The 12601-nt window shown below is 33.7% G+C and overlaps 1 protein-coding gene across 1 annotated transcript; it reads right to left on the reverse strand.

The window, feature by feature from the left end:
- Window positions 1–477: 477 nt before the first annotated feature.
- Window positions 478–2493, reverse strand: LOC133290834 (probable WRKY transcription factor 13). The gene is made up of 3 exons (XM_061488957.1): window positions 2151–2493; window positions 1781–2005; window positions 478–918 (listed from the first exon to the last, which is right to left on the reverse strand). The coding sequence occupies exons 1-3, from the start codon at window positions 2444–2446 to the stop codon at window positions 747–749; spliced, it is 693 nt and encodes a 230-aa protein (XP_061344941.1). The 5' UTR covers window positions 2447–2493; the 3' UTR covers window positions 478–746.
- Between the last annotated feature and the right edge of the window lie 10108 nt (window positions 2494–12601).

Raw genomic sequence — 12601 nt, forward strand, 5'->3', positions numbered from 1 at the left:
TAGAGATCGACTCAATTTAAAAGAGTTTTATTAGTGGCGGAACCAATTTATTTAATGAGCTGGAACTAACAAAAATTTAGGTTAAATTTAATATTAAATTTTATCAAAAAAACTTGACCACAGTTATTTTGGCCACGTTAAAACGTAACTAATTTTAGAAAAAAACTGGGCGAGCCCAAGGCCACCCCACACATATGTGGCTCCGCCGCTAATTTTTTCCATTCTCAACAAAGACATAATAAAGTGAAATTTATTAAAAAAAGAGAGGAATGATCCGTTTATAAATTACATTAAGTATGATTGATCATACACTCTTGATTGAAGTATGACCGGTCATACTTAGTGTAGTTTGTAAACAAATAGTTTGTAAATATAATCTTTCCAAAAAAAAAAACATAATGAAAGTGTTGGAGAACAAGTAAACTGGAAAACTAAATTAAAGAGCAGAAGAAGGTAGGGCAACTTACAAATGTCACTACCTATCTTAATTTTTTATGAAACACCAAGACTAGATGCATGGTATAAAACTAGAAAAATCAACCAGACTCTTATGGTGTGCTTGGAAGGGATGAAGGTGGGAGGAGTGGATGGAGAAGATCATGCATCAATCATGTTTAGACACATTGTCAATCTTCACTCCTTCCTCTATATATTTATTCTATCTTCATCTCTACAAAGCACACCCTCTAGCTAGAACAAACATATCCATTAGTAAATATAATATACTATATATATGTTCGTGTACACTACCAAAAGAAATTGCAAAGTTGAGATGGAGATTGAGAGTCTTCAAGATCATTTGATGGAGAGTGTACATGTCTCCCTTCATATGTGGTTATCACCATCCTTGGATCCTCGGCCAAACGCTCCACGCGTTTCTTTACGCGACAATTATCTTGTGTGCAACGGTAGTAGCTTCTACATATGCAACAAACCCAAAACACATTATTAAAGAACTTGGTAATGTTTGTACTTTGTTCAATGAGTTTGTCATGATCGTATTATAAGCTAGTGATTTTTATGTTAACTGGCAAAATCTTTAACCTCCATAGTATTTTCAAATCCAAGACACATTATTAGTAGTTTGTTATGATCGCAATTGTGTGATTGTGAAGTATTAATTAGTGACTGCTGAATAAAACTTGAAGCTAAATCAGAACCATTAATTGATCATTATATAATGCAAGAGCTACCAATACCACAAATAAGGCACTATAAATACCATTTGTATCTTTATTTGCATGTTTCCATAGTAAAATCCTTAAAGACACGAAAATGCTACAAAGGGGTATTTGTGAGGAAATGTTGGCAGAGACCTAGGTAGCAAGAGTATCATCCACCCGAAGAGTGTAAGAAAAAAGTTATCGTACATTTGCATATACTATAACATCTGAGAGTCATAATTAGCATTTCTTTAACATTGGCAAATTTTCATCCTCTTCCCCTAACAAAATTCTCTTGCATTTTTTTTTTCCGTAACTTGACAAATAAAGTGAACTCTTGCTTTAGTATATATCTTTAATTATTGTAGTCATCCCCACATTACTCAGAAAAAATTCAAATCTTTCCAAAACCCGTAGCAAAGCCAAATCTATTATGATAAAAACAATAATGAAAGAGGAAAGGGGAGATTGGAGAGAGAATATATATATATATGTTGCTAGCAAGTGTTGGGATACAATCAATAAGGCTAATTAATTGATCAAATATTCTTTAATTTAAACTTTTTAATTATGGCAAAACAAAAAGAGTAGTGAAACTTTGAATCCATATTGAATACCTGGGGTGCTGCGTGTTCTTTACTACTTTCTGTCCATACTTCCTCCACTTGTAACCATCATCCAACACATCCACATCGCTCATGGTCTTGAAGCAAAACCTAGGCTCTCTCACCTTCCTTCTTGCCTTGATTTTCTTCATCTTCATGGCAGAAATCCCAAGATGATGATCATGATCTTCTCCACTTCTTTTATTGCTAAAGCAATCAGTTACTTCTCCTAATGCCCTAAATTCAATGAAATGAAACCACACCCATGACCCAACAAACTCTCTTTAGCTATAGAATATGTATGTCCTAAAATAGAGCTTAATTACATAATGAAAAAAGGTTAATTAACATGAATGAGAATTGAAGTGTGGTTTTGTCTCACCATGGATTTACACTGGATCTGTGTAAGGATAGGAATTGAGCTCCTCCAAAGCTAGAAGAAAAGTCTTCTCTTGACTTTTGAGCAGAGGTTGCAAATAGGGTTTCTGTTAGATTTGATGCAGAATCTGCTTCAGATGCAAGTGAAGGAGCTATGGAACTGAAAGCTTTCAAAGATTGATTATGACAAACCAAAGGAGGGAGAGTCAGGTTTGATGGGAAAGGAAGGAACCCCATCTGCATAGGCATCTGATCCTGTTCCTCAAACAAACTGTGGTTAACAAGAGAAGTGGTTGACATCACTTCTTAATTCTTATGATCTTTTTCTTTCTCTTTCTCTCCCTCTTCTCTTCTTATAATCTATATATAGAAGTTGATGATCTTTCTAGAGCATGAGGTTCAGTGCAAGTTATATAGAGGGTTTCTCTCAAACCTTGGTTCGGTGTAAAACCAACTTTTTTTCTTTTTCTTCGAGGATGCTAATTAATTTATAAATGTCTTTGTCATGTCATATATTCAAACATGTGAAGAGTGAATAACTAACTAAGTGGATTGTGGTACATATAAGAATAAGGATAGATAAATGAGGCAGGGAACTAACTAGCGGAAAATGTTGAAAAAGGAAGCGAAAAATATGCTAAAAAGTTAGGGACTTTAGTAACAATTCAACCAAAGCTATAGCAGGTTGCTGCAAATAGTGATGATGGTACTGTTTGCCTAAAAAGCTTGGAAATTCCATGTCCTTCAATGTTAGTGGAATTTTACTGTGGCATGTGTAGGTCAACAATACACGACAAAATGGCTCAACAGGGAATATATGTTTGCCCTCAAAATCTATGAAACTTCCATGCAACATCCCCGTTACTGTTTGATGAAATTATATATGTGGTGCAAAAAAGTGAAACCTGTTGAGTGCACAATAATAGAGATAGATACATAATCAAATGTAAGTTAAAATTATCGATCATTATATTCATCAATTCACCATAAAGTATCTCAAAAAAAAAGGAGTAAAGGGAGATCCGGTAATACATTATCTATCACTTCTAGGTTTCTTTTGGATCATTTTTATTATAAAGCTAATTCTTTTCGTGGCACCATTTACAAAAGAAATATCGGAGGATAATCATGACGGATATTGGATGCATATCTATCTATCACACCCTCTCTCTCTGCATCGGTGAAGTATCATTATGATGGTTGATTGCTTATTTGACTTTTTGCATCAAAAAAGCTTCTTACCTTTCTCATATCCCTTTTGTTCTTTAACTTTCTCAAACTCGAACTAACCCCATATGTATATATATATACCTGCCTTTTTTTTCTTTCTCAAATTCCAAACCAAACTTATAATATTGTTATCATCTCTTGAACTAATTAAGTGTGACAATCATGATTAACTTTTGTCATGCCTAAAAAAATTGTGGACCAATTGGCCATTGAAAAGCATATATGTAGTTATAAATCTACCCGTTTGAGAATTTAACCATAATTCAATGATTATGTTTTCTTTGTACTTCATTTAGCTGTTTAACAAAGCACAGAATGATGAACTTCACTTGTAGAAATTAATGAATGAAGTAAAAAGTTGGTGCAGAATAAGAATTTCTATGGTAAAATAAGGATTATATGATGTACCAAAAAAAGATCATATGATTGTAAAATCCATGAAAAATAAATCATATATATATGTATTAAAAGTGACCATTAATAACTAATTAATGCAAGAGAAGGAATCCTTATTCATCTTAAGGCGATTACCAAAATCGAATTAGGAACCTTATTCTTTTTTTCTTTTTTTTGGAGGTTACAAGGAATTGAACACAACACCCTACACTACACACACTCCTAACACACACATCCCACACCACTAGGCTAACAATCACACGATTCTTGTTTGGTTTGAGGTAAATTAAACAATCACACGATTAAACAATATTATAAGTTAAACAATCAGGAACCTTATTCTTGAAAGAAAGAAAAATATATATCATCTGTTATATTCGTGAGCGGTAATTGAGGTAAATTAAACAATCACACGATTCTTGTTCACGGGATTGTTTGGATTTCCTGACAGCCTTACAGCTTGTATCATTATTTGAATCTGGTTTGTCTCTAATCATTGTTGTGAAATTAATTCATAACTCATAACTATATATATATGCCACTGATGATTAATTAATGCTGATATCTTAAACATCCTTTTTCTAAAAAAAAGTCACGAAAAAAAAAAAAACAGTCTTACACAATACTTACTGTAGATACCTATTATCTCCAGTAGTTTTATTTATAGAAGCCTTAAGTACGCACTTTTTTTTGGTAATCGCCTTAATTAAGGACGCACTTAAATTGTATATACATCTTATTCTTACCTGTTTGGGATTAACGAAAGTACTATTACGCAAAGGAATGTTTGATTAAAAAGCAGAAACAAAGAATAATTTTCATAAGAAAATAATAATAATTTCATTTATATTACGTACATATAAGTGCAATTAAAATCTCTTGCATTTTTGTAGCATTACTCTCGAATAATACAAATAATTTTCAACTAACATTGATGGTTTGGGATCATTCATGCACAGTTTAAATGCTTAATGAATTGAGTTTGTTTGCCATAATATATATTTTCTATTAATTATTTGAGGTTATATTTTTATCTTAAAAAGTCAATAACATATGTTAAATATATGATCTTCATCGAAATTCGCATCTTAGTCTTTAAAGGAAGTATATCCTCTAATGTTAAAATTTCATGTGACCTGGTCAGATGAAATTTTTGTATCTATCTCTTTCTTTATATATGTATTAAATATGTTGTGTTCAATTATCATTAATGAAGAAAGAGATACACATAAAAATTTCACATAATCTAAATTTTAAATATAAGAGATCCATTCTCATCTTTAAATAATTTTAAAATATATAGTTGTCATTAGACAAAAGGCAGGTCATTTTACACCAATATAAGAATAATAAATTAACGACAATAATCTTACATAACTTAAAATGGTTTAATGTTTCTGCTTTCGCTGCATAAAAAACTTCTCTGCCATATTCACATAAAAATGAGTGGATCTCACTGATATTTTATCTCTCAAGCCATTATAATGGCACCACTCACTTTTATAAGAGTGTGACAGACAAGTTTTTTCTGCAGCAAAAGCAGAAATATTTTCCCAACTTAAAATTCTATATATTAAGAGGGAACAAATTTACAAATAAAGGTTGCTACCACATATAAATCAATAGATTATAATTTTAACCTAGAATACCTTAAGGGGACGTTTGGTAGAGGATAAATTTTTTCGTGTCCGGGAATCATGATTCCCAATAATATGGTGGGAAAGTCATTTTCCCAGGAACGTTAGCAAAAAATTATTTGGTAGACTAAAATATTACCGGAATTTTGTCCCAAAAAAAGTGCAAAAATTTTTCAACACCTGGAATTCCAAGAATACCATCTGTTTGGTGGTATTTCACACAATAGAAGAGAAAGAGAAGAAATTTAACACAAAACTTCATGGTTAGATAAGTGAGGTAAAAATGAATCAATCGATGCGAAATACAGGTCACTACACCAATATATAGTGTAGGTCAAAACTAAAGAGTTTACAATTAATCTACTAATAGATTACAGATGTGCTAACAGATTACTAACTTCCTAATAGATTACTAAACAAAAAGCTAACTAACATGTGCATAAATAAAGAGTCTCATCACCCCCCCCCTCTCAAGTTGGAAGGTGGATGTCATGGAACCCCAACTTGGACAAAAAATCATGAAAAAGAGCAGGATACAACACCTTAGTAAAAGTATCTGCTAGCTGTTGAATGGTTGAAACAGGTAAGAATCGAATCAAACTAGCAACTATCTTCTCCCTTGTGATGTGTCAGTCCAATTCTATGTGCTTGTTGTGCTCATAAAAGGAGGGATTGTGAACAAAATGGATGGCCTCCTGATTATCACAGTAGACCATAACAGGATGGGAAAATGGGACTTTCAGATCATGAAGCAAATGCACTAACCATTGGATCTCACATGTAAGAGTAGCAAGAGCACGATATTCTGATTCAACAGAGAAATGACTCACAGTGCTTTGTTTCTTGGACTTCCACGACACTAAAGAAGACCCAACAAAGACAGAGAAGCTTGTGATAGAACGTTTAGTGTCGGGGCATGTTGCCTAATCTGCACCAGCAAAACCACAAACCAACAACGAATTGTCTGAAGGGAAGAATAAACCTTTAGTTGGAGATCCTTTCAAGTACTTAAGAATCCGACAAGCTGCATCAAAATGAACTTGCATGGGTTGTGCTACAAACTAGCTTAATTGTTAGATAGCAAAGCGATGTCTGGCCTTATATTAGTGAGATAGAGAAGTCTTCCTACTAACCTTCGATACTTTGCGGGTTCAGGAAAGGCATCATACTGGTTTTATCGAAGGCGAAGGCTAGGTTCTATGGGAGTTGAAACCGGTTTTGAGCCAAGTAAGCCACTGTCATTGAGTAGCTCAAGTACATATTTGCGCTAATTTAAAACCAAACCACGATTGGAACGAGTCACTTCAAGGCCAAGAAAAAATGCAATGATCCATGGTCCTTGATCTTAAATAAATTATCCATGTGACTTTTAACCATCTTTATCTCATCCATGTAGTTCCCTGCCAACACCATATAGTCGACATAGACTAAAAGAGCAGTGAAAGATATTCTATTAGCCTTGGTAAAGAAGGAATGGTCAGAGGAGGATTGGGTATAGCCAAGAAAATGCAGCTCTATGGTTAGACAAGCGTTCCACTACCTACTGGCTTGTTTAAGGCCATATAAAGATTTTCGCAACCTGTATACCTTCTGAGTTCCATCAACAGAAACCCCCCTGTGGAATAGACATATAACCTCCTCAGATAGATCACCATGCAAGAAAGAATTGTCGATATCGAGCTGCTCTAAGTGCCGTTGACGAATTGTAGCAATTGCAAGTAGTAATCGGACCGTAGTTAACTTTGCAACGGGTGAGAAAGTCTCAAAGTAATCCACCCCTTCCATATGATTATAGCCTTTGGCGACAAGATGAGCTTTGTAATGAGAAATGGTTCCATCTGGGTTATGCTTAATCTTATAAACCCATTTGGACATAGGATGCTTTCCCTTTGGTAAATCCATTATCTCCCATGTTTTGTTTCGATCTAAAGCCTCCAGCTGTTCGTTCGTAGTTGTTGTCCATTTAGGAAACTGAGCTGCTTGCTTATAATTGGTTAGCTCAACAAAGGAGATGATGTTATGGCATAAGAAAGAGTACTCCATTGAACATTTGTCATAAGAAACCATAGATGATAAAGGGAGAGCAATAGTAAAATTACAATGAAAATCTGACAAGTGTTTGGGTGGAAGTCTTATACCCGTGTGGAGCATCGAAGAGTAGAGTTGTGGATTGGTATGGGGATGCAGTTAGCAACTTCATGATGTGAAACATCGACAAGAATCTCATATGAGACTATTGATTCTGAAGTGCTCGAATTTCTCATTTCAGGTGTGTGCTGATAAAGGGGATGAGCTTCATCGAAAGAATTAGCTTTTGTTCCAATAGGTCAAGGATCAGAGGGCATGGGTGAAGCTTCATTAGCAAAAGGGAAGTGTTGTTCATAGAATACAATATTACTAGAAACATAAATCTGTTTGGAAGACAAATCATATAGAATATATCCCTTAGTGTCATCTTTGTGACCAATATATACACATTTGCGTGCCCTGGGATCAAATTTGGAGCATCCAGCCATGATTGTGGATGCAAAGGCAAGGAAACCAAAGGCCTTAAGATGGATGTCACAAGTGGTGTATTATAAAGCAATTCATATGGTGACTTATTATTCAACTTTGGGGAGCTAAGTCGATTAACTAAGTGTATAACATGAATAACACAGTAAGATCATAAACTTGTGGGAAGTTTTCCTTGAAAGAGAAGGGCTCGCACAATGTTAAGCAGATGTCAGTGCTTTCTCTCAACTTCACTATTCTGTTGAGGTGACTCTACACATGATGTTTGATGAATAATTCTTTTTTGTGTAAAAAAACTCAGTCATTAAGAACTCCTGCCCATTATCACTATGAAATGATTTGGCTATTTTGTGAAATTGATTTTCAATTAAGGCAACAAAAGCAAAAATGTGATGCCTCACTTCAGATTTCGATTTCATAAGGATTCCCCATGTAAACTGAGTGCAATCATTAATAATGGTTAAAAAAAACGATGACCATGAATTGAAGGTACAGAGTGCAGACCCCAGATATCAATATGTATTAGATCAAAAGCACTTTTTGATACAATATTGCTCAAAGTAAATGGAAGCTTCATTTGTTTGGCCATATGACATATATCACATGAAATATACATGTTTTTACAAGTAATGAAGGGATATTGTAACATCATGACCTTTATTACAGGCTTGGAACAGTGGCCTAAACGTAAATGCCAAACATCAGTGGCATGGGCTTCTAATGTAAAGCTATTATTATCAGAAGACTTCAACTGCATTGTTGTGTCAATAGTCACTTTCTCACATCTTAAGATATCATCTAAGAGATCATATATAAACCTTTCACCAAACTAGCAGAACCAATCATCTCCATGTGCTGCAGACGTTGAATGAAACAAATCTGATGCTGAAACGTTACACGACAATCATTTTCATGGATCAGTTTATGTACTGATATTAAATTGACCCCAAACTCCTTTACATATAAGACATTTGTCAATGTAAGTGACTTGGAAATTACCACTGTACCAGAAACATAAGAAAATACTTGAATTCCATTGGGCAAGGATATGGCAATTGGCTCAATACGTTTAATAGGAGACAAATTCGCAAAACAAAATGTGATATGATCAGTGGCTGATCCTGTATCCAAGATCCACTGATTTTTTGACTTACTTGCACCAAAAAAAGCGCCACCAGTATTAAGAGCCTTGGTATGCACCATATTGCTAATATGAGAGGAAGATGGTGCTAGGCTCTACTGCATCTACAACGATTATTGAATCATCTCCATAATGATCTGATATTGGCTCTTAGTGAAGTTCTCCTTCGTCTCAGCTTGTCCAACATTATCAACTTGATCAAAGCCTTCACTCACAACTGCATTAGCTCTTTACTGGCGTTCTTTTGCTTGTATCCACGTAGATATTCATGCTTCTAAAAACATGACTCTATTGTATGGCTAGTCTTTCCACAATAAGTGCAAAGTCTAGATCTTCATCCATGTCCACCAGAAAGTCCTCGTCCCCTTCCACGAGTCTGTGAATGTCCTCTTTCTTGAACCTGTTCAACAGAGTTGAAGAAAATTCTCGAGGAGTCATGATTAAGAACGTTACCTTCAATCTGCAGCTGCCTTTCCTGTTGAGCAATAAGAGAGAAAACTCGATTAACAGAGGGGAATAGATCCATTAACATGATTTGAGATCTCACATGAGAGAATTACTCATTGAGTCCCTTAAGGAACCAAATATAGTAGTCCCTTTATTTGATGTTCTTTACCTCCACTGCAATTGACAAACACGGATGCAGACACTTGCATTTAGGAGTTGGTTGTAGAGCCTCTAATTCGTCCCAAAGTATCTTAAGTCGAGTGAAGTAGTCAGAGATCGAACTATCTCTCTGATGCAATCGATAAATGTCATCTTATAGATATGATATTTTGAAAATATCAGATTGAGAGAACCTTTTTTTGAGATCTTTCCACAAATTGCATGCTTTCTCCATCCATAAGAACAATTAAAAGATCGAGCTGGTAATTGAACGATGCAACCATGAGGAACCATGGTATTGCATTTCTCCAAAACTGGAAAACAAGGATCTGATGTATTTGGAGCCAAAATCATGTCGTTCTCAAATGATAGCTTATTCTTTGAAAATAACGCCAGTGACATCGCCCTGGCCCATCCATGATAATTCTTTCCATTCATGAGATCAGAAACAAGAACAAGTGATGGATTTTCACTTGGATTAAGATAATAAGGACTACCTGGATCTAACAGATCAATCAAGCTTGTATTCATCGCATTACTTTGCCTTGATGAACAAATGTTGTCAAAAGCAGCTTCAGTAACTAGCTCCACCACAAGTACGAAACTCTGATTCGCCATCTTGTTGATTGATTAGAAGCTTCAATGGAAATCAATAACAGATCGATCAGAAATGCAATAGAAAAGAAACAAGAATCGAAGGCGAATATCAGAGCTCCGTGAAGAGCTTTGATACCATCATACAATATGAGAGAGAGAGAGAGAGAAGAAGTTTAACACAAAACATTATATTTAGAGAAATGAGGTCAAAATGAATCAATCGATGCAAAATACAGGTCAGTACACCAATATATGGTGTAGGTCAAAACTAGAGAGTTTAAAACTAATCTACTAACAGATCACAGAAGTGCTAATAGATTACTAACTTCCTAATAGATTACTAAACAAAAAGCTAACTAACGCGTGCATAAATAAAGAGTCTCATTAGTATTTTTGGATAATATTTTGGAAGAAAAATTGTACACAAAATAAAATTCCAGAATTTTTTTCAAAAATCTTCATACCAAACTTGGATAAATTGGATTACCACTACCATTTTCTCAAAAATCTCAAAAAAATTCCCTTACCAAATATCCCCCAAAGGATTAAACTCGATCTTAATTCACGATGAATTGTACATTACTGCTTACTCTCTTTTTTTATCCTCACATTTAGGGCTGTGCATGGGTCAGGTCGGGTCAATTTTTTGTCCGACTTGACCCAACTTGGTTTTTATAGGTCAGGTATTTTGACCCGACCCGCTTTCATTTGATCCAAGTCAGGTCTGACTTGGTTTGAATTTTGTTGAACTAGTTCAGAATCGGGTCGGATCTGACCAGACTTAGTTTCTGAAGTGGGTCTGACTTGGTTTCTGAAGTGGGTCAAATATGACCTGACCCGTTTTTGACTTGGTTTCCTCACAAAATTTCGTCGAAATTTCTACGTTGCAAACGACGAAAATTTTGTCACAAAATTATTTTTTCGTCGGAATACTTTTTTTCGAAAAGCAACGAAATTTTTTCACTAATGAAAAATTTACAAAAATATATTTTCTATCGAAATTTAGTTTCCGTCAAAAGTTTTGACGAAAATGATTTCTTCCAGCAAATGTTTTAAACGAAAAAAGAATTCTGTCAAAAATTTTGACAGAATGTTTTTCGTTCAAAATTTCGATGGGAATGTGTTCTGACAAGAATTTGGATGGAAATTGTTTCGAGGGAAATGTTTCATTCCAAACTTTCGACGAAATTTAGATTCTCTAAAGAATTTTGACATAATATTTTTTCCGTCAAAATTTTTTATCGAAATATTTTTTGTCAAAAATTTTTACAAATTTTTTTTATAGGAATGTGTTCCGTTGAAAATTTTGATGAAAATAATTTTTATCAAAAAACTTGACGAAAATATTTAGTCGAAAATTTTCGATGGAAATGTGTTTCGCTAAAAATTTTGACGAATTTTTTTTTTTTGTCAAAAAGTTTAACGAAATTTTTTTCGTTGAAAATTTTTGCCGAAATTTGAAATCTGTAAAGAATTTTGATTAAATTATTTTCCGTCAAATTTTTTTGAAGGAAATGTGTTTCTTCGAAATTTTCGATGGAAATTGATTTGAGGGAAATGTTTCATTCGAAACTTTCGACGAAATTTAGATTCTCTAAAGAATTTTGACAGAATTTTTTTCCGTCAAAATCTTTTCTGGAAATATTTTTTGTCAAAAATTTTTAAGAAATTTTTTTACAGAAATGTGTTCCGTTGAAAATTTTGACGGAAATATTTTTTACCAAAAAACTTGACGAAAATATTTAGTCAAAAAATTTCTATAGAAATGTGTTTCGCTAAAAATGTCGACAAAATTTTTTCTGTCAAAAAGTTTAACGAAAATATTTTCGTCGAAAACTTTCGCCAAAATTTGAAATCTGTAAAGAATTTTGAGGAAATTATTTTCCGTCAAAAAATTTCGATGGAAATGTGTTTCGTCGAAATTTTTGATGAATATATATTTTTTTTAAATATTTTGACGAAATTTAGATTCCGTAAAAAATTGACAAAATAAAATTTTCGTCAAATTTTTTTTATAAAAATGTTTTTAGTCACAAATATTGATGAAATTATTTGTCATAAAAAAATTTTGCGAAAATTTTTAATGAAAATATTTTCCGTAAAAATTTTGACGTAATTGTTTTACGTTAAAACTTTTCTTTTAATGTAATTGTGATTTTTTTTTCTTTTTTTTCACATAATGGGTATGTGTCAAGTTTTGGGTCAATGGGTCAATATTAAAACAAGTCAGGTCTAAAACTGATCCAAATAAAAGTGGGCCAGTATTTAAACCAGTTCAAAAAATATAAGTATTTATGGGTCAGGTCAAGGTCGGATCAAGGACAAGGCAAATGA

This window comes from Gastrolobium bilobum, unplaced genomic scaffold, assembly GCF_033153095.1.
Source record: "Gastrolobium bilobum isolate Gb01-03AN ecotype WA unplaced genomic scaffold, APGP_CSIRO_Gbil_v1 utg4377, whole genome shotgun sequence".
Lineage (NCBI taxonomy): Eukaryota > Viridiplantae > Streptophyta > Magnoliopsida > Fabales > Fabaceae > Gastrolobium > Gastrolobium bilobum.

Coding starts and splice junctions, on each gene's coding strand:
- LOC133290834 (XM_061488957.1), bottom strand. CDS start 2,446: ATGTCAACCACTTCTCTTGTTAACCACAGTTTGTTTGAGGAACAGGAT. Junction 2,006..2,150: donor AGATCCAGTGTAAATCCATG/GTGAGACAAAAC, acceptor CATTGAATTTAG/GGCATTAGGAGAAGTAACTG. Junction 919..1,780: donor AAGAACACGCAGCACCCCAG/GTATTCAATATG, acceptor TTGCATATGTAG/AAGCTACTACCGTTGCACAC.